The following is a 26,968-nucleotide window of genomic DNA, read 5'->3' on the forward strand; positions in this document are numbered from 1 at the left end:
TTCAGACTCCTTGGCCCCAGCTTTTGTGCCTGAAGACAGGTGAAAGTGAGCCTCTGGGGAGCAGCTTTCTCCCCTGTGGCCAGAGGAGGCATCTCTTTCTCTTCTTGGTCTTGCGGAAATAGTGGTGTGGATGCTGCTGCTGCTGCTGCTAAGTTGCTTCAGTCGTGTCCGACTCTGTGCGACCCCATAGATGGCAGCCCACCAGGCTCCCCCGTCCCTGGGATTCTCCAGGGAAGAACACTGGAGTGGGTTGCCATTTCCTTCTCCAATGCATGAAAGGGAAAAGTGAAAGTGAAGTCCCTCAGTCGTGTCCGACCCTCAGCGACCCCATGGACTGCAGTCTACCAGGCTCCTCTGTCCATGGGATTTTCCAGGCAAGAGTACTGGAGTGGGGTGCCATTGCCTCCTCTGTGGTGCGGATGAGAGGAGCAGAAAAGAAGGGCCAGGCCTTCTATGATGTTGTTTTTCATATTGAGAGTCTGTTATTAGCAATTTATGATGGCCAGGTTTGCAGCCAAGCACGTTCTGTTCTCCAGTGTTGAGGGGAGACTTGCAGGGCCTTAGCAAGAGGCTCAACAGGAAAAACACCCGGGTCGCTAATTTCAGGACCAACCGTGCAGGGCCTCAGCCTGTGCTGGCGGCAGCTTTAGCGCAGGGCCAGTTTGAGCCCAGCCCCATGTGGGGAGATGCCCTTCTGGGTGGCACGGCCTCCCCACGGGACCGCAAATGGCTCCTGTAAGTGGAAGGAGCCCCCTCCCACCTCGGCCCACTGGGTCTTGGGTTGCTGATTGCTTTCTGTGAAATGGGGTCAGGACAGTGATGAGAGCAGAGTCACTGTAGTTTCTTGAGACGGCAGGGCCTGGGAACACTCCTACAGAGAAAGAAGAGCGGCTGTGGGAGAGAAGACCCCGGAAGAGGGGCAGCGGGCAAGATGACCACCCTTGTGGAAAGAATGGTGCACAAGCAAAGCAACCCCCTTTCTGCAAAAGAGCTGAGCTGGTGGAATTTAGCTCAGCGGCCGCGAGATCGGGGCAGTAGATAGCGCTCTGCGGGCGCAGGGCCCGTGTGTGTGCAGGTTGTTGTGTGGCGTCCCGGAAGACCATGGAGAGGCCAGGAGCAGCACCTGCGGCGCCCCCTCCTCCAGGCTGGCCTCCGCGCTTCCCTGGATTCCTCACCAGTCCCCGTTCCTGGAAGCAAGCCCCCTTTCTCCATCCGTTCCTCATGTAAGTCGGTTTCATTCTTTCTGTGATTTCCCTTCATTCTGTTCCCAACTGTTTGGCTTTGACTAGAAGCAGCCACATTAGCCATTCTTCAAGGGGTCCGCATCCCCCAGGTGGCCGAAGTGCCAAAGGGCAGAGAGCTTTGGTTGGCGGGGGGCTTCTCGGGGTCAGGTACAGTGCTGCCTGATCCCCGGCCTCTGCTTCATGCCTGGGAGGAGCCTCGTCTGCTTCCGGAAGAGCGAATCTCTCAAGTAGCCATTTCTTGCATCCCAAGCATGTCTCCAAGCTTGCTGCCATCAGATGGTTGTTGAAAGGCAGACTCATTGGAAGGATAAGAAGCTTTTGTGGGACTCCGGAAAGAGCCAAGGGTGAGAACGTAATGCGTTGGGTAGTGGGGGAGAGAGATGCTGGGCAGTGAGAGAACTGGCCTGGTTTCCAGCTGTGAGGATTCACTGTTATCTTATTATCCTCACACAGCTGACGGCCACTCGGTCCTGAAGCAGATTCCCTGTCCTGTCTTCTGTGGGTTGACGTCCTTTTCTCCTGCTAGCTCAAGGCTCTTGCCAGGGGTCCGTGAAAGCGTGAACTCAGGTCTGATCCAGCATGGATAGGTTTGTTAGATGTGGAACACACGCTCTGGGCCGAGCACGAGACTTGGGGCTCCACTAGCAACCCCCATCCCCTGCTAAGACAGATGTTAGTAAGGCGCCTCCATGCCAGGTGCCGTGGAACAACGGCGACTAAGCTACCAGCCAAGAGGTTGAGGAACCCTGCTGGGGTAGAAACAGGGTTGGGGGGTGAGCTTAGAGAGCAGTTTGGAAGAGATCTTCAAGGTCAGAGGGAGTCTTGAACGCAGGCCAAGGAGCCGAGACTTGGTTGACAGTGAGGAAGCAGAGAACGTCAGAATGGGTGGCTCATTCATTGAAGCCGAAACCTCTCTCTGTTCTGCAACAAAATTCCAGCAGAACCCTGTGCTTTTTCTTTCCATTCAAAGACATTTTTGCTGCTTTCAAATTGTGCTGAACCACCTGGTAACAGAGACAACTCTCCTTCCCCCGCAGGGCTCTGGGCTCCCAGGATTGGGACCGAGCCTGGCAGCCTGCGGAGGGGATGTTCCTTCTCCTGGTCTCATGACCACACTCACCCGGGCTTCAGTCCCACGGGTGAGTGAGTGCAGCCAACTTTCTGAGATGTGCCATTTCTCCATAAATGAGCAAACTCATTTTGTTCAGGCTTGATGAACGTTAATCTCTAGATGTCTTTTTTAAAGGCAATGGTTTGATATATTTTTTAACAACTAAGATATTCAGAGTATGGATAAGTTTTCAATTCAGTTCAGTCGCTCAGTCTTGTGGCTTCCCTGTCCATCACCAACTCCAAGAGTTTGCTCAAACTCATGTCCATCGAGTCACTGATGCCATCCAACCATCTCATCCTCTGTCGTCCCCTTCTCCTCTCACCTTCAACCTTTCCCACCATCAGGGTCTTTTCAAATGAGTCAGTTCTTCACATCAGGTCGCCAAAGTATTGGAGCTTCCACTTCAGCATCAGTCCTTCCAATGAATATTCAGAACTGATTTCCTTTAGGATGGACTGGTTTGATCTCCTTGCAGTCCAAAGGACTCTCAAGAGTCTTCTCCAACACCACAATTCAAAAGCATCAATTCTTCGGCTCTTGGCTTTCTTTATAGCCCAACTCACATCCATACATGACTACTGGAAAAACCATAGCTTTGACTAGACCTTTGTTGGCAAAGAAATGTCTCTGCTTTTTAATATGTTCCCTAGGTTGCCCATAGCTTTCCTTCTAAGAAGCAAGCATCTTTTAATTTCATGGCTGCAGTCACCATCTGCAGTGATTTTGGAGCCCAAGAAAATAAAGTCTGTCACTGTTTCCATTGTTTCCCCATCTATTTTCCATGAAGTGATGGGACCGGATGCCATGATCTTAGTTTTCTGAATGTTGAGTTTTAAGCCAGCTTTTTCACTCTCCTCTTTCACTTTCATCAAGAGGCTCTTTAGTTCTTCTTCACTTTCTGCCATAAGGGTGGTGTTATCTGCATATCAGAGGTTATTGATATTCCTCCTGGCAATCTTGATTCCAGTTTGTGCTTCATCAGTCTGGCATTTCGCATGATGTACTCTGCATATAAGTTAATAAAGCAGGATGACAATATACAGCCTTGACATACTCCTTTCCCAATTTGGAACCAGTATGTTGTTCCTTGTCCGGTTCTAACTGTTGCTTCTTGACCTGCATAAGCTTTACTCCATACCTCATCATGTGAAGGCACTGGGTGGGGGTGGGGAGGAGACCAAACCCTACCCACCAGGAAGCAGTAATCTCAGGAGGTAAGACAGGAGCATTGGAACCAGCTGCGTTGTGAGAACAGAGCTTTTAGCTGAGTGGGCCAGGGCCCCAGAACTCTTTTTCTTTTCTTTTTTAATATTTGTTTTAAAATTTTATTTATTTATTTATGTGGCTACTCTGGGTCTTAGTTGTGGCGTGTGGGATCTAGCTTCCTGACCAGATATCGAACTTGGGCCCCCTGCATTGGGAGCTCGGAGTCTTAGCCACCGGGCAACCGGAGAAGTTCCATATCAGGACTCTTGAAGACATTTTTGTCTCTGTGGGCTTGGTTTCAGAGGCTGGGTGCAAGGTGGAGTTAGACAGATCCGTCTTTGCATCCTATCTCTGCTTCTTCTGAGCTGGAAGATTTCTGGCAAATACTAGAACTTTCTTTGAGCTTAGTTTTTTCACCTACAAAGTGGGAAAAGAATAATACCTACCTCCCAAGTTTAAAAGGATTCAATGAAGTGATGTTATATATTACAGTGTCTGGAGTATACTAGATTCCAGTTAGTGGGAGCTGATGTTAGTATCATGGCCATCATGGTGGTGGTGTTGGGATGATGGTGCAGCTCTCCTGCAGACTGTCTGGATGTGGGGGCAGCTCCTCCCTTGGGTCATGAGCATGGCTTACATGCGATTTGGGAAAGGGAGAGTGTGGTGAACAGACTCCGTCAGCTGTGACACCTCTCTCAGCCCCCCATCAAATTCTTCCTTCAGATGTGTACAGATGTGCCACGTGACCCTGGCCAAGTTACTTAGCCAATCTGTGCTTCAGCTTCAGGAATTATAAATTGCTGCTGACAATCATACCTGGTACTTAGAAGATTGAATAAAAAGGGTTACCTGGAAAATTCAGACACTGTCTGCTATGGGGGGCTGTGGGGGTGGAGTTCTTATCCAGGCATTTGCTGCTGTTACTATTGCTGTGATTGTTCTGCTACAGGAGTGACCCATACACTCCTGTAGCCCAAAGAAACAAGGGCAAGAGCTGCTAACCCAGGTGATCCCGGACCTTGGAGCAGGGGTAGGGTGTGGGGTGGAGGTGGGCTCGGGTGTGGACCCCAGCGTGTGGACCTCACTGTGCCGGCGCTGGAGGGCAGCCCAGAAAAGACGGTGAACTTTCTCACCCACCACCTGCAGGCAGGGTGTCACCAGGTGGAGCATAAATGATAGTTTGGCTCAGCGTGTGCGGCCTCTTGTCCTTTACCCGGTGTTGTCCCTTGATCGGGTCACTAAGGGTGACAGTTCCACACCAAGTAGAATGGACTTTTGCAAAACTGGTGAAATTCGCTTGTAAGTCTGAATCGCTTGAAAGCATGAAACCACTGCATTCACCAGACCCAACCAACTGCTGGTGAATCTTTATAATTCATAGTAACAGACCGCCTTTAACTAACCTTTGGACTCTGGGCACTCCAGAGCTCCTGCAGGAACCCAGCAGGAAGTGGAGGCTGTCCCCCAGCACCCTGCAGCAGACAGGGCTGATTGGTTTGGGTGCACCTGCGGGGAAGCTGCCTTTTCTCCAGAGTCCTTGTGCTGTGGTTTTGGATTGGAGGCAGGTGGACCTTCTGTGGGATTTGGCTTCCACCCTTTAGCTTCAGGTGCCTCAATTATAAAACGGGTTTTGTTGCTACCAAAAATGCCTGTGAGGTGCTTAGCTGGTGCTCACTCAGAAACGTGGCAGGGGCTGCCACTGTCTTTCTGCTGATGCGGGCTGCGGCCTGAAGGTGGGAACCAGGGCCTTAGCTGCACCTGTATTTCTGCAGCATCAAAGACCTTGGAGCCCTCCCCGACTTAAAGTTTTATCTCTGAGAGAAGAAATAATCATTTATCCCATGAGCAAATGGAAAAACTGAGACCTTGCAAGTTTGGGTGGTGTGTCCCAGGCCCCACAGTGAGTTCCAGGTGTCCAAACCCCTAACAGTTGTAGGGGGGTTTCTAAACCATCAAGTGTGTGAAGCATTTTGACATTTAGAAAATCACTATGCTGAGGCTCCAAGCCACACAATGTGTATGTTGACTGCCAATTTATAGATAGGAAAACTGAGGCTCAGAAAATTAGGACTTACCTAGGATTGTACCTTGATTTTTGTGGCAGAGCTGGGGCTCCAGCTCAGACCTCTGGCCTCCAAATCCAGGGTTCACTTCCACCGTGCACTCAGAGTTATCACGTGGGTCTGTGTGATCCTCTCTGCAGTGACTTTTCCCCTCCGAGCAGGTAGATCTGTTAGGGTGACTAGTCATGAGCCAGCAGGGAGAGGGTTAAATTCCTTCCTAAGCGAGGGCAGGTTTTGAGCTGGGCACCTCTAGTGACCCCGTCACTGACCCTCACCCCGGGTCAGGGCGCGGGCTGTGGGGGAAGGGAAGGAAAGCAGCTCTAAGGGCTGGGTGGGGACGCTCATCTCCCTTCTTCGCTGGACAAAGACAGACAGGTGCCAGTGGCTCTTCCCAGTCTCCACAGACAGTCCCTAAGGTTCCCCTGCGGTGGACGGCCATCAGCAGGGCCTACCCTCTCACTCAGGCCCTGGGGCCCTGGCAGCGCTTAGAGACATTGGAAGCCCTGTGATGTGTTCTTGGGTAAGTGGGAGCTGGGCTAGTTTTTTTACCTGTAAAGGCACCAGTAATAGAGAATGAAACTATCAAATGACCCTTCTGGCTGGATGGGACTTTGGTCCCCGCCTGTGATTCACTAAAGAGGAGAAGGAAGATCAAGGTGGCCCACAGAAGCCAGCGTCTCTGACGTAAGTGGTGACTCTGAACACTGGGAAGGCTTCTCCATTCCCTCCTCTCCCCAGGCGGCCCCCACCCCAGTCACCCCCTCTGTTAGCTCAGACCTATTTGAAAGCATGTGTTTGAGTTATTGTCCCTGTGTCCTCCCTAGATGGACCTCAAGGAGGTCGAGAGCTGTAGAGTAGACTGCCCAGGGCTGCTCAGCAAGTCGGGGATGGGGAGAGCTGTTCTGGAAGCCAGGCGTCACCCAGCACTTTCCTTGAGACTGCCACCCCAAGAAGGACAATTGAGGAAAGGATTTCCAGGAAAGCAAGGAGCTGACTTAAAGGAAGTGAGCAAAATCTCTTCCTCCATCCCCGCCTTCCTGCCCCGAGACCCTTCCCCTCCCCACTGCTGCTGCTAAGTCACTTGAGTCGTGTCCGACTCTGTGTGATCCCATAGACGGCAGCCCACTGAGGAATTCTTAATACACCTGTCTCTGAGTGGCAGGGAAAAGCCTTTAATTGTACCTAGAGGCGAGGGAGGCACTGAAGGGAAAGCCTGCTAACTGGTGGGGCAGGTCCCAATCTGTCTGGCTCTGGCCCTTATGGACACTTCAATTAATGATGTTAATGATGGCTTTGCGCGCAAGGGGCTCTCCGAGGCAGCTGGTCTCCAGGCTGCACAGCCCCGATACCTGGCCAGACCTGAGTCCCCAGTCCGTGAGTCTGTTTTATGCCTGTCTGCAAGATTAAAGGTGCCATGAAACTGTAAATTATTAGCAGTTTCATGTTCTCCATCTTTTTTTGTGTGTGTGGTAACTTACATATTAATGAAATTGACCGTTTTAATAGTTTTTAATTGCATAGTTTGGAAGCATTAAGTACATTTGCATTGTGCAACTGCCCCTGCTGTCTATCTCCAGAAGTTTGCCTCCCCCAAACTAAAACTCTGTACTTGTTAAATAATAACTCCCCCTTAGCCCCTCTCCCCAGCCCCTAATAACGTCTATTTTACTTTCTGTCTCTATAAATTTACTATTGTAAGTACCTCATACAAGCAGAATCAAGAAATATTAGTCGTTTTGTATTTCACTTAGGCTTATTACATTTAACATTTTCAAGTTTCCTCCACATTGTAGCATGTGTCAGATCTCCTTTTTAAGGATGATGATATTCTGTTCTTATCTATGCCACGTTTTATTGTATCCATTCACTCTTCCACAGACACTTGGGTTGTTCCCACCTTTTGGCTGTCGTGAACAGTGTTGTAAAAGCACGGGTGAGCAGCGTCCCTTCGCGGCCCTGCCTCACATCCTTTGGTTATACACCCAGAAGGAGAATTGCTGCATCGTATGGTTATTCTATGCTTCAGCTCTTAGGAAACCACCGTACTGTTTTCCCTAGCAGCTGTAAAATTTTACATTCCCACCGGAAATTGTCTGCATCCTTGCCAACATTTTTTTTTTTCTTTTTTTTTAAACTAGTAGCCATCATAATGGGTGTGACATGGCATCTCACTGTGATTCTCCATCTTTTGAAGGGGAAGTCAGGCCCCAGGAAGCACTAAGGCAGGTCCTCCGCATTGCAGAGCAGCTAGGCCCGGGCCCATGTTTCTGGGTCTGTGTCACAGCCTCCATCCTGTACTTCTGCTCCTCAAGAGGAGGCAGACGACGGGAGGGTTTATAGATTAGGAGGTTGGGATTAACGGATACACTCAACTGTATATAAAATAAAGCCAGTAAGAACCTACTGTGTACCACAGAGAACTCTTCTCAGTATTTTGTAATAACCTATAAGGGAAAAGAATCTGGAAAAGAATGTATATGTGTAACTGAATCACGTTGCTGAACACCGGGAGCTAACACAACATTGCAAGTCAACTAGACTTCAGGAAAAAAAGAAAAGTAAAGAAAAAGAGGAAGCAGGTGAGGCCCTTCTCCTACCTTGCTCTTCCTGGCGATTGTCAGGGCCCTTTCCCTGCCTTCTGTCACAGGAGCAGAACAGCCTTGGCCCATCAAAAGTGTCTGGAGGGTGAATGACCTTCAGGGGGAGAAGGGGCTTTCAGTGATATTGAGATTTAGAGTTGGATTGTTTTAACCCTGGGCATTGGGTAAATTATGGTACAGCCACTGCAGAGATGTGCAACAATTACAAGTGACTTCATAACGAATTTTCTTTCTGTTTTGCTACACTGCATGGCTTGTGGGATTTTAGTTCCCCAACCAGGGATCCAAGGCAGGCCCTCACAGTGAAAGCGCAGAGTCCTAACCACTGGACTACCATGGAATTCCCTGAAGAATTTTAAATAATTTCCAGTTTTTAGTAACAGGAAAGCTTCCTCTGATATTACATGTATATGGAGGGGAATAGTGTAAAACTTCTTTATGAGCTTAATGATGAAAAAGAAAACTAGACACAGGAAAAAGATTTAATGGAAATATGCCCAAGCGTTATCAGCTGCTGCCACCTCTGGATTAATGTGAAGTGGGCGACTTTAATTTTTTTGTCTTTATGTTATTCTAAATTTTTCAGATTATCTATTGTACATTGAGTACATATTCCTTTTATAGTCAGAAAAAAGATTGATAATAAGATGATGGCCGCTCTTCATTTGGCACATGTGTTGAGTGGTCTGTGAAGCATACAGCTCTGCTCAGGCTGATGGTGGGACGCTAAGGTGTGGAGGTGTGGGGACAGAGGGCAAGGAAGGAAGGTCAGGACCCCGGCGAGGTGATCGCTGGGGGAGGTCAGGGACGGGGGCATCTCTGCGCCCTCCGCTGCCGCCCTGAACTCATGACATTAGGACCCTGGTTTTGAATCATTTGATGTCTGCATGTGGCATTTGCCTTTGACTTTTCTCACTTCAGCTGAGCTGGGACCTGCCTGGACCCCTTGACCCCCGTCATGAGAGCAGCGGTGGCCCTGCAGAGGTTAGGGTCGAGGGGTGGGCGACTCAGCCTCCAGTGGGTGATTTCCCATGGCTCTTAGGACCTCGAACACGTGGGAGAGAAACCAGCATAATCCAGCGCTTTAAAGAAAGTGCTCGACAGCCAGTCTCTGGGCCAGTGTTTTGCTCACCACTCATTGGCCATGACCTTTGGCAGCCTCCTTAAGGCTTTGTGTCCTCAGTAGTTAAAACAGAGATGATAATAGTAACTATTTCACAGGGCTCAGGAAAGTATTAAAAGAGCTAATTAATGCCTGCTGATGGCCCCTGGCTTATTGTGTGCCTGATTCCTGTTGTCTGGTTGAGAGGAAGATTCTGATGCTAGACCTCCTGGACCCAAACCACCTCTGTGCCTCAGTTTCTCCATCTGTAAAATGGAGATCATAATACCAACTATCTCAGATGGTTATTGTGAAAATGAAATAAATTGCTATAAATAAAAGTGACTAAAATAATACTCAGCACATAGTAAATACTTAGGAAATGTTAACTATGATCAGAGGGGTGCACATTGGAGTGGCAACCAGTTATGTGTGGGGGGCACCCGCCAACTCATCTGACTGTCCCAGGAGTCCCATCTCACAGGTTAGGGCCCATCATTCAGTTGTTAAATACTTTGAATGTGAATGTCCCCACTATTGTTATTACCACCTCGGGCTCCAGATGTCAAGATTCCTATCTCATCCCACCACTTTGCCAGATTTCTCTCTTTTCTTAGTTGAAATGGTCCTGCTCAGTTTCCAAAGGGTGCTGGTGCTCGAAGTTGGGGTCCCAGGCGGACTGGGGTGCAGGCTGGCTGCTTTGGAGATTGCTTGATGAGCATTAAATCGGACACTTGAAGCTGTTCTCCTCCCCTTGCTCCCCTGCCCTTTTGAGAAGGAGCCAAAGCCAAGAAAAAGCAACAATTCACAAATATAAAGGGGACCATGAACATGACAGACAGGAGAAATCTTCCGCAGCAGTGTTGGCTGCCGGTGGGCCGATGGGGTAGATAATGGGAGAGGAAACATGGCCTTTGCAGAGAAATAGAACGGAACACTTTGTTCACTGGAAGAATGAACGCTGGCTGCTCAGTTGGGGTTTCCGATGATGAGCTTGTCTTTGGGGAGATGATGGCGATTAGGTTTTCTCAAGGCGCAGGTGGGGTCCCACCCAGAAACCCTGGGGTGGGGAAAGCCACAGACCTGAGCAGGGCGCCCAAAGGTGAGACCAGTGCATCCCAGTGCAGCTCACGGGCCCCGGCCGCCGACTGCAGTGCCGCCAGCCACTCTGTCCCTCCGTTGTCTGCCCAAGCCGAGAAGCGGGGTGTGCAAATCCCTCTGGAAGCCCCCGAACCTTTTCTCAAATTATATCTTTTTATGGAGCCTTAGGGAGGTAGAGGGGCTTCCCTGGTGGCTCAAATGGTAAAGAATCAGCCTGCAATGCAGGAGACTCTGGTTCGATCCCTGGGTCGGGAAGATCCCCTGGAGAAGGAAATGGCAACCCGCTTCAGTACTCTTGCCTGGAGAATCCCATGGACAGAGGAGCCTGTTGGGTTATATTGTCCACAGGGTTGCAAGGAGACTGAGCAACTTTCAGTTTTTTACAAGGAGGTACATCCCAGGGAGGAGAGGATGAGGCCACGTGTATTTTCTGATTATTTGTATGCCAACTTTCTGGGTCAAGACGGTATCCTGTCAACACTTCCCTGGACATATATTCTGTACCAGATTCTCTAAGCTTATGATTACCTTCTAATTACAAAGTAGTTGTTGGAATCTCTGTTTTACGTGTGAAGAAACTAAAGTTTTGAGAGACTGAATCTTCCCCTCAAGTTTCCAAAGTGACTTTGGGATTTTTTTGGTTAATTCTTCCTTGGCCATGACTCAAGAAACAACTGGAATCTTGTAAGTGGCAAAGACAGTGGTGGCTTGATCTTTGGGGGACCGGATCCCGTTACCTGGGTTAGAGGGAGCCAGGGCACAGCCAGCAGATGAGAAGACATGGATCTGGGCATTAGTGCTGGCTGAGTTCAGATGCCTCCACTGGGCCTTGGGTGGGTCAGGAGAAGGAGAGGTGAGGGCTTGCCCAGTGCCCTCAGCCGGGTGGTGTTCTGGCACGGCTTGCTCTTTTTCCTCCTCTCCCCATGGTTAACACTTGGGGCTACCCCACAAGACAGGTCTCTGCTGAGGCTGGTCGGCCCGGACTGCACGCGGGCCCTGGACGGGACCCTGCTTGTGCGAAGGAGCAGACGCGCGCGCCCTCATCCAGGCGGGGGGCCTGGATCTGGTGCTGGGAGCGGAGGTCAGCGCTGCAGCTGCCCCAGCCCTGTGGCCCAGCTGCTGATGGGGCTCGGGAGGGGCTGGAGACAGCCTCAGGTCCCGAAGCAGGAGGGCCCCAGATGAGGGCCTCCAGGAAACACTGTCTACTTCCTTGGCTTTACCCAGGTCGGTGGGGCAGCCCCTTCCTCCTGGGAATCTCAGCGGCCCTTTCACGCTGCCTCTTCTGTCTCTGAAGAGACTCAGACGAGGCTCTGGGTGGGAACGGCACCGCCCATTTCTCCCAGCCTTTTAAGTCCTTTGGGGGTCACCTGAATTTTGGCAGATGCCAAAGCTCCGTCTGGAGCTGGATTTCTGTGCCGGTGATGTAGGGGGCTGACTCCTCTTACAGGCTAGGACAGGGGCTCCCGGGGGCTCGGCGCGCCTCAGTCTAGCTAGTCTTGGCTGCTCTGCTAGGTGATGTATTACCTTGGTCAGCTCAGAAACAGCCCAGGGACGGGGGGTATAGGCCATTGTCTCCACCTGGTCTGGGCTAGACAGGGCCACACCATGGACCTGTTGACCCCCAGGGCCCACAGAGGCCGAAGAGAGGGAGAGCCTCGCAGGAAAGCTTTGTTTCAAGCCTGTGGCCAGCCCAGCCCCCAGCTCTGAGTAAACAGCAGAGATAGGATCGGGCGTAGCCAGGAAGGGTGGCAGGGTGCGGCCTGGGAGAAGAATGGCAGGATGTGGCACTGGGCACCGTGCTGGGCACCCACGCCTCGGGCCATTGTTCAGGGCTGCCCAGGGCTCTCAACTCTCAGGGGCCCTGAAAGGAAGTGATGTTCCTCTGGGACCTGTTCCCCTGGCCCTGCCACTCCCGGCCACATGCTTCCTCCCTGGCAGTGCCCTCTGCACCACCCACGCAGGGGCGGGGGTCTCAGTAGAGGGTCAGGTGTGTGCCCAGCGGGGAAGTGTCGTCACTGACCCTCCTAGGAGGGTCTGCCTTCCTGTAGCCCTGGGTCTGAGTCACCCGTCATGCTCCGATGACTGGAATTTATCTCTATCTTTATCTGTATCTAGATGTGGGGAGGGGAGGGCTGTTGTTATGGAGGGAGGAAGGTCTGAGAGTAAAAAGTCCTTTGATTCCAATCTGGCTGGGCTGGTTGTTGTCTGATTGGGAGAGGAAGTGGCTGGTGATTTGTTTGGGGGTAGAAAGGGGCTTAGTTTTTGTGTGCCTAGGGTGGGAGGGGGTCAGAGGGGCTGGGAGAGGGTTGACTGTAGGCAGGAGAAAGAGGAGCTTAGCCCCTGGAGTGTGCCTGGTTGCAGACTCCAGAACTGGGCTCTGCGCCCTCATCCCTCTGTGGGGGGCAGGCATCCGCTGCCTTGTCCTGGGCGCGGGATTTGGAGTCAGCTCAGAGACTCAAGACTCTGCGGCATCCAGGGTGGGGCTGGCCGGAGCCCTCTCCCCCTAGGGGCCTTCACTTCTCAAGATGCTCAGGTGAGGTTAAACCCAGGAGAAGGTGGCGGAGGGCCTGTGGGGTAGGTTCCCCGGAAGGGAAGGGAAGGCAGAGCAGGAATGCTGCTCCGTGCCCCAGCTGGTTGAAGGTCCTCTGACTGTATTCCTAAATCAGTATGCCCAAACAAGCCAGGTGAACCTGACCTTTCTGGGCCTCAGTTTCTCCATTTATAAAATATGAGTAAGACTGGGCGAGAAGGAGGAGATTGGGAACACAGAAGCGCTTCTACCCTAGTGAGAGCCCTACCAGGGTGGCCTCTGACCAGAACCTGGGTGGGAACTGGGGGAGGCCAGTAATCCACATCTCCTGAGCACCAGAAGAGTCTGACTTCTGGGCATCTGGGGAAAGGGGAGGCTGTGACCGCTGACCTTAAAACCTCCTGAAAAATCATGTATATATGATTGAAGCATGGAGCATGCTTTGTAGGGAAGGGGTAATAAGGGAATTTTTTTTTTTTTTAAGTCTCTGGAAAAGACTTAAGGGAAGACTCCACGGGGTCTTTAAATTCATAATGTTTGGAAAATGTTTCTTACTGTCCCAAGGTAAGAACAAAAGGAAGTGGACTTGCCTTGCTACTAGGGGATTGGGGTCATTCACAGGAAGAGCTTAGCAGCAAGAAAGATGCAGCTGAGGATAACTGGCTGTGGGAGGTGGGGGTGTGGGAAATTAGCCCCAGACAGCAGCATCCATCTGATGATGATGAGTATAGTAGTTGTCACTTAGGCATTCAGATCTGCCTTGTCCTATGCTGCTGAGCTGTATTATACTCTGAGTGTTGTACAAATGTTTATTGAGCACCTATATGTACCAGGCACTGTGCTAGACTGCAGCTATACTGATGAGCAAAACTAAGCTTATTTTCACAGTGTGGGGTTGGATGGGTTCTCAGGCTAGTGGGCCAGTCAGAAATAAAACAGGTGAAGGTATCATTCCCAACTGTGAAAAGTACTTTGAAGTCACAAGTTCAGGGTGCCAAGAGAATGTAAAACAGGCACATCTTATAGGGTCTGGAGTGTTAATGGAAGGCTAATCTCTTCAGCTTTGGTCTTCTCTTGTGGCTCAGCTGGTGAAGGATCTGCCTGCAATGCAGGAGACCTAGGTTCGATCTGTGGGTTGGGAAGATCCCCTGAAGAAGGGAAGGGCTACCCACTCCAGAGTCCTGGCCTGGACAATTCCACGGACTACAGTCCATGGGGTTTCAACACAGAACAGCACTGCTGCTCTGCCTTCCCTTGCAGGGTTGCAAGGTCGGACACAACTGAGCGGCTTTCACTTCAATCTCTTCATGTTGGGAGTTTTGTTCCCATTTCACTGAGGAGGAAATTGAGATTTAGAGAGGTTATGTCAAGTGCCCGTGGTTACACAGCAATCAATTAAGCAAATTTAGGATTCAAATGGACTCAGGTGTGTCTGCCCCAGAGCCTTCTCTCTCAACCACCTGGCTCTAGGAGCATCCTGGGCTATATGGCACCTAATGGATGCTCACCCTGTATTATTTAATGTCCATGGACACCTGTGAGAGATGGATTATTAACCCATTATATGGATTAGGAGGCGAAGGCTCAGAGTTCGTTAGATTCCCACGGTAACACAAGTCAGTTGGTGGCAGGGCAGAGATTTGAATCCAGATTGTTAAACCCCAAAGGCTGCACTCTGCATCAACCCTGGGCTGTTGCTTCTCCATAAACCAATGAATCCATGGAGGGGACCAATGGAGAGCCAGGGCCAGTGCCTGCAGTGGAGACAGACGCCTGTGGAAATGAAGGGCCCTTTTCTGGGCTGCTAGCAGGATCTGGCAGGTAATGGGGGGTTGGGGAGGGGGAGTACCATGCCCTGGTGAACAGACTGACACCTCCAAGCTAGCTTGACTGGTCGCCAAGAGCCATTTTCTTTGTTACCAGGCTCTGTGTCAGAAGCTGGGACGGACTGTTGGGAGCACCCCCCCCAAAACAAAAATAATCCCAGTACCCAGTTGGGTGTACTCTTGGGAGTTAAGAGTGGGTAGAAAAGGCCATCAAGGTCAAAGGGAAGAGCTGTTAGTGCAGCAGGGTCGAACAGAAACATAAGGTGAGCTACACTTACACACGTTTTCCCTAGCTACAGTAAGAAGTGCACAAAGAAACAGGTGAGACGAATTTTAACGATGTGTTGTATTTAACCCCAAAGTGTCCAAACTTATATTTGAACGAGTAATCAATAACCAATGAGCTATTTTACATTATGTTTTCGTCCTAGCCCTTCCAAAACGAGGGTGTAGTTTGTACTCTGCATGTTTCCACCGGGACCCGCCGCGGTTCAGGTGCTCAGCAGGGGGTGGCCGGGGTCCCGGGGGTCCCTGGGGTTCCTTAGGACCGAGCATCACCTCCTCTGCCTCGGCCTTCCGCGGCGGGGGCAGGGGGAGGGTGGTCCACAGCGGGACCGAGCTCTGGGGGGCGGCGGGCGCTGGGGCCCCCCCGGGTGCCGCCGGGAAGCTGGGCCGCGTGGGGCAGCACCCTGAGGGTGCCCGGAGGAGAACCCCCCAAGACCCCGGCCCGGGCGGGGCGCGGGGGGGCGCGGAGCCGGCCGGGGATCAGAAGCCCGCGGCCCCGCATTGTTCGCCTGTCACACTTCCTTTGGCTTTATTGCCTTTGTCCAACACCCTATTGTCTGATTTCCTTTTGTCCCCCTTTCAGCGCTGCTGTCTTTTATTTTCCAGCCAGCCTGGTTGTTTTCATTTCTTTTGTCTGAAGTTCCTGAGAGGAAGGTTTTATTTTCAGCGGTTTGATTAATTCACAGCTTGAGCCCCGGGTTGTTTGTTATGTAATTTCGGCCCTCGGCTTCAGGATCGCGCCCCTCCCCCGCGCCCCTCCCCGCCCGGGTGGGCCGAGCGCCGGCTTCCTGGCTGCTGGCCGGGCCGCGCGGGGCGGGACCCAGACGCACCCCAGGGCCCTGCTGGGCCGCGCGGGGGTCTCTTCTCCTTTCTCCTCACCCTGCCCTTCCTGGGCCCCACACCAAGCCCCCAGGGCACCTTGCCCTTTGAAAGTGGCAAGAGAGTCTGGTCTGGTCTGGTCTGCAGGATGGCATCAGATCGAGCAGATACATCTTATTCGACTGGAATGCTTTCAGTTATTTGAAGTGAAATACTGTGCATGTGTACATCTGTCGTATGTAGCACATCGCATCATTCCTTATAAGAAGCATTTTATACAGAGGTGATGTAATATACAAATATGCTGCACCTGCAATTTAATTTGAGGGATGTTTTACTATATATAATTTTTGCCTTAGGTTCCCCTCCTAAAAATGTAATGCCCGGGTAAACAAATTTTTTAAAAAGTAACACAGCTTTTCAAACTACTATGTATCAGAATCACCAGGAGGGCTTGTTAAAACAGATTCATGGCCTCACCCACAGAAATCCTGATTTGTGCCTGACCCATGACTTCACCTTTCAAACTAGCCCTCAGGCTATGCCGGCTGCCTCCCTGTGCTGCATTCCAACCGGCTGTGCTCTAACAAAGGCACCAAGCACGCTTCTGAACACCTTGTAAATATCAATTCATCACTTCACACTGTCCATTTTACAGATGAGAAAACAGGTATGGAAAGGTTAAGTAACTTGCCCAAGATTACTCAGCAGCTCCTGGAGTAGCTGAGGCAAGACCCATGCCTTCTTGGAACCTGCTGTATGTCCCAGCTGGTCTTGTCTCTGTGACTTTGGAGGGGGAGCAGGTGAGCTCTGGGCATTTGCTGCTCTGGCCTTGAGCCTGGCGTGACCACCGAAAACGACTCCCAGGATCCTGCTCAGCTAGTTGGTGATCCCACACGGCATGGTGTCAGCAACAGAAGTAGGAAATTCAGTCTCTGCTTTCATTACACCGGGGATTGCAGAGGCCCAGAGGGGGCCAGACTCTAATTGAGACTCTAACCAGATCTCTTAAGTATAATACTGTTCTACAATTAGACCAGTTCTGTAAGGAACAAGCGAAATGGGTAGAAGCAATGGCACCCCACTCCAGTACTCTTGCCTGGAAAATCCCATGGACGGAGGAGCCTGGTAGGCTGCAGTCCACGGGGTCGATAAGAGTCGGGCTCGACTGAGCGACTTCACTTTCACTTTTCACTTTCATGCGCTGGAGAGGGAAAATGGCAACCCACTCCAGTGTTCTTGCCTGGAGAATCCCAGGGACAGAGGAGCCTACTGGGCTGCCGTCTATGGGGTCACACAGAGTCAGACACGACTGAAGCGACTTAGCAGCAGCAGCAGCAGCAGCAGCAACCAGATACAAGAAAATATTTCTCGGAAAGCTACTCATCTCTTAGGTCACTTCAACTCACCTCACTTTTGGTAAATAGATAGATGGATTCAAGGAATAGTTGCAAATAGTTCACTTTTATCTTGCCTCTTCTATAAGGAAAACAAAGAACAAGTGTATAGGGTAGTCAATACTTGGTTTCACTTTAGGGGAGAAGGAGGGAGTGTGAAAATGAAAGTCGCTCAGTCGTGTCCGACTCTTTACAACTCCATGGACCTTAGCCCTCCAGGCTCCTCTGTCCATGGGATTCTCCAGGCAAGAATACTGGAGTGGGTTGCCATTCCCTTCTCCAGGGGAACTTCCCAACCCAGGGATTGAATCCATGTCTCCTGCATTGCAGATGGATTCTTTACTGTGTGAGCCACCAGGGAAGCCCCTGGTGAGTGGTGGAGAGGGAAACAATCTGGCCTCTTCATAAAGAGTAACTGCTACTCAATCCCAGTTATTGCCCCAGGCTAAATTCAAGAGAGTCCAAGCCCAGATTTTTATGTGCTATCTCTTGATTTTTAAATTTTGATAATTACAAATACGTACTTAAACATACACAGACACATACTGTATATATGATCTTGGTTTTACTGGGCTTGGAAACAGCCAGTTAAGTTTCTAGCCTTCTTGGTGGAACCCATCAGTCCGCTAGTCCCAACGCTGCAACAAGCAGGGTACAACAGAAGGCGGCCCAGTCTCCTCTAGGCCTTTCTATTAAAAGAAAAAGGCAGGGCTGGGGGCAGACCAGAATCTTTTCCAGTCACAGTGAGTTCCAAGTGGAGCTGGTCTTTTGTATGAGTGTACCTGTTTGGGGCTGGAGCAGCAGTCACTGCCTGGGGGCTCAGGTCCTCGTCCCGACTCTGCCCCTCCTCCCTCAGGATGTCTATGAGGAGCCCCGGCTCTGCCCAGCTGGTCCTGGATGAAGTGGGCACCATGGTGAACTGTACTGTCAAGGCAGAGGGGAAGAAGGAGCCCTGTTACGAGGACCCCCAAGGCTCGGCGACTGCAGCTGAATCGCAGCCTGGAGACCCAGCCCGCACCCCCCAGAATGGTGCTGACCCGCAAGCTCCAACCCAGGTGCCCAACACTCTCTTGGGTCCCCTAGGTCAGGGTCCCCAGCCTGCCTCTGTGGCTCCTATGTGTGTGCCCATCCCCCTGGTGGATGGGCCAGGCATCACCAGGGGCTCCTGGGTCAGAGTCCCCAGCCTGCCTCTGTGGCTCCTGTGCGTGTGCCCATCCCCCCGGTGGATGGGCCAGGCACCACCAGCCTAGCAAGGGGCAGGCAGACGGGTGGGTGGGTGGGTCAGGCTACCTGTCTGAGCAGGACATGGACTCACATCTGTCTTCACTCACCTGATACTAACTGCTCGCCTCTGTGTGACTGGTTCTTACCCTTGAGGACTAGTTGAGAAGTAAGATACACGCATTTACAGTCTGGCTTAAAGCTAATCTACTAGCTTTGTCTAGTAGTAGACATCTACTACTTTCAAATCTACTGCTGATTCGAGAAAATCAGTCTTATTACCCAAACCAGAGTTTAAATCACTATTAAAGACAATATGATTCCTCATCCTTAAAATGAAGGAGCTGAACTATATGAGTGGTGATGATTCTTTCAGCTCTTAACAATTCCATGATTCCATTTAAGAGATGTAAAAGGAAATATGTAATCAGAGGCAAATGAGAAAATAAATAAATTTAAATTAAAAAAAAAAAAAAAAAAGGCAAATGAGTGAAAATGAGGAGAGTTTTAGGGCTCTGAGGAGGGATCCAGCCAGGAGGAGTAGGTGAAAGGGGGCTGGAAGTAGGGGTAGTGAATCAAGGAGGACTTCCTGGAGGAATAAGACTTTAAGCTGAGCCTTAAAGAATGGAGAAGACTCAGATGAGAAGAGGAGAAAGTGGGCAATGTCTGAAAGAGAATGGGAGTGGGGACCCTCAAAGTAACCAGCCAGGCTGTAGTGTAGTGCATGCAAGGGAGGAATAATTAATAGCTGACTTTTGGCCTTTGCCTCTGCAATGGCAAACCTCATTCACATTCCTTAACTCCTTTGATCCCAGCTACAATCCTATGTCAAAAGGAGGTATAAGTATTTCCATTTTCAGAAGAGGGAGGTCAGGTTCATAGAAGTTCAGGAACTCATATGGGATTAAGCACATTGTGAGTCAGTGAGCCCAGATCTCTTGTCTTAAAACCTTTTGTTCTTTTCACGAAATCGATTAAGCCGAGTCAGAGCAAAGGTCGGGAGGTGGGGAGAGAGGGCCCTACTGAAGGCTGGGAGCTGGGTAGATTCTGGGGTTCCCCAGGGCATACATCCCTGGAGTGCTCAGCGCCACCCCCCTCCTGTCCCTCTTGTCTTAGGGTGACAGGGACATTCAGTGTGTCTCGCAGGACAGCAGCTCCCTGGAGAACAGTGAGTCCCCAGAACCCAGGAGACCAGGAGGTTCCGAGGCTGCTTCTGGAAGCCAGGAGAAGCTGGACTTCAACAGAAACTTAAAAGAAGGTGAGACGTCTGCCCAAGTTAGAGATGGGGGCCTGGTGGGGCGGTCTTAGGATGGTGCTTCTCAGCCTTCTGCCCAAGTTAGAGATGGGGCCTGGTGGGGCGGTCTTAGGACGGTGCTTCTCAGCCTTCTGGTGTTTTCCAGTTGTGCCGGCCATCGAGAAGTTGCTGTCCAGTGGCTGGAAGGAGAAGTTCCTGGGAAGGAGCTCTGTGGAAACCAAAGATGTCAAAGGTGAAGGCCCATGTGGGTGGGCAAGGGGGAGACATCTGAACCCCCTTCCCTTCTCTAGGCCTGCAGGGCAATTTCTGGGGTTCTTGACTCCCTCACACATGACCTGTGCCCCTCTGGCTGCTGCCTGGCCCTAGGGGTCAGCACCATTCTCCACCCAAGCGCTGGACCTATTTCCATGCAGCAGAGGCCTGGTGGGAATCAAGTCCCCTGGGACCCTTGTGACCTGGGGCATGTCATTGCCACTTCCCATATCTCACTATGAAATGGAATGTTCCCTCTCACTGCTGGAAATTAATTCTAGGTCATCAGGACCTCACTCAGTACAATAAAGTGTGTTTGCTTAGGTTCACTCCCAGTGTGGTGGTTTAATTTTCCGAGAGGAAACTTTAAAATAATGCAGATCCCCAGATTCGAGACTCACAAAGGATAGGGACCTAGGCATCTGTATATTTCAAAGGTTCCCTGAGTAATTCTGATGCAAATGGTCTGTATCCTGGCACTTAGGAGTAACTGCTGTATCTGATATGAGCCGCACTGGAGACAAGTTAGACATCGCTAGCTGAGGGCCGTGTACCAGATCCACGACTGAGCTTTACATTCAGTTCCCATTACCCTCACAGCAGCCCTGTGAGGTGACAATCACGGTGCTTATTTATAGATTCAAAAAACCATAAAATGCAAAGAAGTTGGTCGCTTGCCCAACAGCTCCTGGGGGGGAATGGGTTAATAGCGGAATTTGAACCCAGATCTCTCTTGCTCCAAAGCCTACCCGTGTCCCTCTGGACTCTCCTGCGGGACAGTTATCCACCTGGCCCTATGGCGCTGGGTTCTTGAGGACACCCCAGGGGTGCGCCAGGCCTGAGACGTCCCACCATCAGCATTTCCAGGGCCTGGAAGAGCAGCTGATGGTGGGGAACTTCCAGAGCGACCAGTGGTCAGCTGACTAGATGAGGAGCCTGCTCCAGGGCAAGGATCATGTTCCAGTCTTCTCTGTGGTCCAGTCCCTGGCACGGCCCTGGGGGATAGCAATTGCTCAGTGTCCTACAGATGAACTGGTGGACAGATGAACAGACAAAAATTATCAACAATGGCTCTTTCCCTGTGGAGCAGGGACCAAGGAGAGCCTGGCGGAGAAGGAGCTGCAGCTTCTGGTCATGATCCACCAGCTGTCCGCCCTGCGGGACCAGCTCCTGACAGCGCACTCAGAGCAGAAGAACATGGCCGCGATGCTCCTGGAGAAGCAGCAGCAGCAGATGGAGCTGGCCCGGCAGCAGCAGGAGCAGGTGGGCCCTGCTCCCCGGGGCGGGCACCCTCAGAGCATAGCAGGGAGCCTGGTGGGCCCTGCTCCCTGGGGTGGGCACCCTCAGGGCACAGCGGGGAGCGTGGGGCGGGCACCCTCAGAGCACAGTAGGGAGCATGGTGGGCCCTGCTCCCCAGGGTGGGCACCTTCAGGGCACAGCGGAGAGCATGGGGGACCCTGCTTCCCAGGGCAGGCACCTTCAGGACACAGCAGGGAGCGTGGGGCAGGCCTGGCTGGTGCAGGCTGAGGCTGCGGGCGGGTGGGGAGGGGGCCACAGGAAGGGGCTGGGATTCCCGCCTCTGGGGTTCATCAGTCCTTGCAAGAGGACCAGGGTGGAGGTTGCTGGGGGAGCTCTGAGCAAAAGCAACCAGCTGCTTCCTGCCCACCCTCCCTGTCTGGTCTCTAAGGGCGAGCTCTGCAAAGGGAGAGTAAATCCTGAGGGCTGGCCGGCTGGCTTCTTATCCTGTCCAGCTATCCTGCCTGTCTGTCCACTGGTGTGGAAGGCAGGCTATGGATGGGGCTGCAAAGGCTTATGGGAAGTGGGATCCTGGAGCCTAATGTCCACACTCCCATTGCCTCCTCTTTCCTTCTGCTAGATCGCTAAGCAGCAGCAACAGCTGATTCAGCAGCAGCACAAAATCAACCTCCTTCAGCAGCAGATCCAGGTAAAGGGGGGAGGGCTGGGCTCTGGGAGGGCTGGAGGCTGAGGGGCTGACACCAGTGTGCACAGGTTTTGTGAACAGGGAAAGACAGTGGCTGTGGATTGAGCAGAACCACTGAAGCATGACCCTAAGCACGGGGGCTCATGTTTGCTCTAGCCCCTTGCCTTGTTTTTGTCCCTCGTTTCAAGGGCAGGGCCCAGAATATCTTCCTCCCAGCGGGGATCGGAGGGAGCAGACAGGGGCCCACGGAGTGGATGTGGGGTCAGATGGATCCTTTTGAAAACTGCCCTCAGCCCATGTCTCTCTTCCCCTGGTCCACCCTCTGTTTCCAGGCCTGACCACACCTGGGTAACTGGTTGGGACCCCCAGGGACTTACCCAGTGTTTCTTTGCCCTCAGCAGGTCAACATGCCTTACGTCATGATTCCAGCCTTCCCCCCAAGCCACCAACCTCTGCCCGTTACCCCCGACTCCCAGCTGGCTCTGCCTATTCAGCCCATCCCCTGCAAGCCAGGTGTGTGTGGGCGGGGACGGCCGGCCTGAGGTCAGGGAAGGAGCCCAGGGATTGCAGTCGTCCATCGGTTTGCAGTGTCACCTTTCTGGGTCTAAGTTTGGGATCTGTCTAGTCGAAAAATAATCCCTTCTTTCTGAATTTCACTGGGAGAATGAAAAGAAATAGCACATAACCATGAAGTGCTTTCCAGACTAAGGATGTTGCCAATCTAGGTCTAGTCTCGCAGTTCTGGGACACTTCCTGTACCAGAATATTAATACTTGAACGTTAACTCACTTATACATCTCCCGAATTCACACTCCTGCTTTGCTCTGCCCCGTCACGGGACTTGGTGACCGCAGAATAGAGCACCCACCATGCGTCCGGTGCTGACGAGTTGCTGGGCAGCCATGACGTGATAAAATGTGGACTCTGAGCTCAAGGAATTTATGGTCCCAGGAGGGAGACAGCAGAGTACCTGGGAGGGCTTCTTGCGGTGCTCACTTGGGTCCTGGGGGCGCAGACTTATGAGCATGAAGCTGGGAACGGAGGGTGGAGGGCCAGGGCCTGGATCCTGGGGCCGGAAGCCCAGTGGGGTGTCGGAGTGAGACGGCAGCAAGTGGGACACGCCTGGGGAGGGCAGCAGGGCTGAGCACAGACTCTGGAATTTATCTGTAGGATGTGGGATGCGCCTGGACGTTTCAGTAGAGGCTGCGTTGTCACTGGCTGTGGGTGGTGGGGAACAGGGTGGGTACCAGGTGGAGTTGAGACCAGGTCGGGGGCTGTTGGGGGGATTCTTGAGATGGGGGTGACAGCCCGAATGAAGGCAGCGTGGGATGGAGGCGGTGAGGGAAATGTGAGCACGGAGTCCTTATGAGCGGCCCTGGGGGCAGGCGGAGGTGCTGCCCGTCACTGGTCCAGGAGGGGGAGCAGGTTTTAAGTCAGCTCCCTTTGGGTGATGTTCCCGTTCCGCCTGAGAGACGGCAGAGGAAATCCAGTGTGGGTCCAGCACGAAGACCTTTGGGCTGCAGGCACAATTCCTGGGTCAGCCCCCCGATTCAGGGTGGAGGCAGGGAAAACATAAAGGCCTGGAAAGTCAGGCCCTGCTTTGAGGGCAGCTTTCTGGGGTGAAGGCATGGGAACTGGGGGTGGAGCGGGGTGAAGGGGACGGCGGGTTGCACAAAACCACAGCACCTCCAGGTGTTCACGGGCTGAGCTGCAGGGCTGGGGAGGGCAGAGCCTGTGCCGGGATGGGACCACAGCCTCGTGGAAAAGGGAGACAGGAAATACATTTTGGGAGATCTGCACTGGCCAGGCTACCACCTGCTTCATCTGCTCCCAGATCCTAGTGGGCAGGGAGCCCTGTGGCCACCAGCTGCGCTGCCAGCTTGCGAGCGTTAGTTCTACGGCCCGTAGAACAGGGTCCAAATTCCCAGGCTCGGCCTTCACAGGCCACGAGCCCCGCTGATCCACACATGCCACCCTCACTTGCCACCTTCTGCTTTGGCACCCGCCCGCCTCCGCTGCACCTGCCCACCCACTGACACCTCCCCTCCCCCTGGGAGGCCTGCTCCGGTCTCCCCAGCTGAACAGAGTTGTCTGGCACGCCACGCACACAGCCCGTATCACCACCGATCATGTCGGCAGAGGCTTATCTCCATGGCTCATCTCTCCATCTCAATTGTCAAGTCAGTGAGGCTGGGCCTCCTTGAGGGAGAATGAGCCCAGCTAGGCAGAAGAGAGCTAGTGCCTGTAGAGGGGTAAGACCTGGGTTCAGATCTCAGTGCTCCACTCATTAGCTGTATGAGCACCTGTGTCATTTTTCCTGGTCTCAGTTTCTTTATCTGTAAAATGGGATGATGTAAACTGAGTACCTATTAATTTGCCACACACTAGGGATTCTCTTGCTAATGCACATAAGACAGACTACAAACCAGGTAGCTGCTTTTGTAGCCTGCACGTGCATGCACGTGTGCTAAGTCACTTCAGTCATGTCCAGCTCTTGCGACCCTATAGACCGTAGCCCGCCAGGTTCCTCTCTCCATGGAATTCCAGGCAAGAACACTGGAGTGGGTTGCTATGCCGTCCTCCAGGGGATCTTCCCAATCCAGAGATCAAACCTGCGTCTCTTAAGTCTCCTGCACTGGCAGGCAGGCTCTTTACCACTAGCACCACCTGGGAAAGCCCCCCAGCCTGTAGTAGGTACAAAATCCGTAGGAGTAGAGCTCATCTTGCTGTTGGGTGGGAACTCCATAGTCAGTGAGTTGGGAAGGGCAGGAACAGGGTGAAGAAACGGGGTTGGGGGTGGGCACAGGAGGCCTCGGCAGCACTCTGGGGCTGGGAGGCAGTGGTTGGAAGCAAGCTGGGCCTTCTCCGAGCCTCCGCCCGCTTTGAGCTGCTGGGACCTCGTCAAGCAGGGTGTCTGCTGTTCTGTGCTCACACAGGACTTTTCTCCTTGCCGCCTTTTCCATAGTGGAGTATCCGCTGCAGCTACTGCACAGCCCCCCCGCCCCAGTGGTGAAGAGGCCTGGGGCCTTGCCAGCCCACCACCCCCTGCAGGTACCGCCCCCCACCGGCCCGGCTCCCTCGGGGATGGGGGCTCCTTTGTGTTCCCCTACTTCTACCCTCGTTTCCCGCCTCCTTGTCTCCTCCGCTCCGCTCTGGCCCACGTGCCCCTGGCCCCTCTTGAGTTGCTGACCCTCAGCGCCTCCCTCAGGAACCCTCCCAACCGCTGAACCTCACGGCCAAGCCCAAGGCTTCGGAGCTGCCTAATTCCTCCAGCTCCCCCAACCTGAAGCTGAGCAACTGCGGACCGCGTCCCCCAAGCCACGGGGCCCCCACGCTGGACCTGCAGGCCAATCCCCCTAGCCTGCCTTTGGGTAAGCCCGCCCACGCCTTTCAGTGCTAAGGGAGAGTGAAGAGGGTGGGATCTGAACAGGTCCGTGACAGTTTCTATGACCAGGGGTTAGACTCGCTCCTTTTAGCCCCCTTGAGTTTCAGCACTCGGCGTCCCAGAGACCCTTCCTGCTCTCCCCCCCGAATCTGACTGGGCAGCACCCCCCACCATCAGGGATCTAGGCCTTTCTCCCGTCTGTCTGTGGGCACCAGGACTCCAGGTCAATGGCGCCCTTGGGGGTGTGCAGGGCAGCAGAGGGGAGGACGGTGCATCACCCCATGGGTCGTAAGACATGACCTCGCTCAGTCACCCCTCTGCTCCTCTCCCCACCCTCTCCCCAGGCTTCCTCGGTGAAGGGGACGCTGTCACCAAAGCCATCCAGGATGCCCGACAGCTGCTGCACGGCCACAGCGGAGCCTTAGACACTTCCCCCAGTGCCCCCTTCCGTAAGGTAGGGCCCCCTCCCCTGCACCCGGGGAGCCAGGGGGACACAGAGGCCGAGGCTACTGAAGGGAAAGCAGGGCAGGGAGTGGGGTGTGCAGAGGGGGCTGATGTATGAGTTCCCTGTCTCCCCAGGACCTCATTAGCGTGGACACATCTCCAGCCAAGGAGCGGCTGGAGGACAGCTGTGTGCACCCACTGGAAGAAGCCATGCTGGGCTGTGACATGGACGGTGAGGATCTGTGGCCATTCCTGCTCCCCACCAGGGCCAGGGCAGACCTGGGGTGTCTGTCTGCAACCCCTTCTCCCCTAGGCGGTCTGTGGAGTCCCCTTACGGGTCCCTCCCTTGTCTGTCTCTTGTCCCTAGGCCCCTGCCGGTCTTCCCTGGCTGCTGCAGGAGGCTTCAGTGACCCCTGGTGGTGACAGAAGGGAAGTCCTTCTGCCAGCCCTGGAGGACTCTCCTTACCCCACACTGGCTGCCCTGGGGGACTCTCCTTACCCCACGCTGGCTGCCCTGGGGGACTCTCCTTACCCCACACTAACTGCCCTGGAGGACACTCCTTACCCACACTAGCTGCCCTGGAGGACTCTCCTTACCCCACACTGGCTGTCCTGGAGGACACTCCGTACCCCACACTGTCTACCCTGGAGGACACTCCTTACCCCACGCTGGCTGCCCTAGGGGACTCTCCTTACCCCACACTGTCTGCCCTGGAGGACACTCCTTACCCCACGCTGTCTGCCCTGGGGGACTCTCCTTATCCAACACTGTCTGCCCTGGAGGACTCTCCTTACCCCACACTGGCTGTCCTGGAGGACACTCCGTACCCCACACTGTCTACCCTGGAGGACACTCCTTACCCCACACTGGCTGCCCTGGGTGACTCTCCTTACCCCACGCTGGCTGCCCTGGGGGACACTCCTTACCCCACGTTAACTGCCCTGGAGGACTCTCCTTACCCCACGCTGGCTACCCTGGGGGACTCTCCTTACCCTACACTAACTGCCCTGGAGGATTCTCCTTACCCCACACTGTCTACCCTGGAGGACACTCCTTACCCCACGCTGTCTGCCCTGGGGGACTCTCCTTACTCCACACTGTCTACCCTGGAGGACACTCCTTACCCCACGCTGGCTGCCCTGGGGGACTCTCCTTACCCCACGCTGGCTGCCCTGGGG

General features: G+C 53.1%; 1 protein-coding gene across 4 annotated transcripts in view; it reads left to right on the top strand.

Moving 5' to 3' along the window:
* Nucleotides 1-264: 264 nt before the first annotated feature.
* SOX13 (SRY-box transcription factor 13) overlaps nt 265-26,968 on the top strand; it is a 30,951-nt gene continuing 4,247 nt past the window's right edge. Inside the window, exons 1-11 of one of the 4 annotated variants that reach the window (XM_070767747.1) lie at nt 265-1,223; nt 18,147-18,345; nt 19,658-19,769; nt 19,912-19,998; nt 21,109-21,281; nt 21,895-21,963; nt 22,359-22,473; nt 24,926-25,011; nt 25,169-25,331; nt 25,690-25,799; nt 25,925-26,021. In XM_070767747.1, coding sequence (XP_070623848.1) covers nt 1,102-1,223; nt 18,147-18,345; nt 19,658-19,769; nt 19,912-19,998; nt 21,109-21,281; nt 21,895-21,963; nt 22,359-22,473; nt 24,926-25,011; nt 25,169-25,331; nt 25,690-25,799; nt 25,925-26,021 — 1,333 coding nt within the window. In that variant the 5' untranslated portion in view covers nt 265-1,101. Of the gene's footprint in view, nt 1,224-18,146; nt 18,346-19,627; nt 19,770-19,911; nt 19,999-21,108; nt 21,282-21,894; nt 21,964-22,358; nt 22,474-24,925; nt 25,012-25,168; nt 25,332-25,689; nt 25,800-25,924; nt 26,022-26,968 lie in introns of all 4 variants that reach the window. The other 3 variants (XM_019976499.2, XM_070767745.1, XM_070767746.1) reach the window with 3 other exon arrangements.

This window comes from Bos indicus, chromosome 16, assembly GCF_029378745.1.
Source record: "Bos indicus isolate NIAB-ARS_2022 breed Sahiwal x Tharparkar chromosome 16, NIAB-ARS_B.indTharparkar_mat_pri_1.0, whole genome shotgun sequence".
Taxonomy (NCBI): domain Eukaryota; kingdom Metazoa; phylum Chordata; class Mammalia; order Artiodactyla; family Bovidae; genus Bos; species Bos indicus.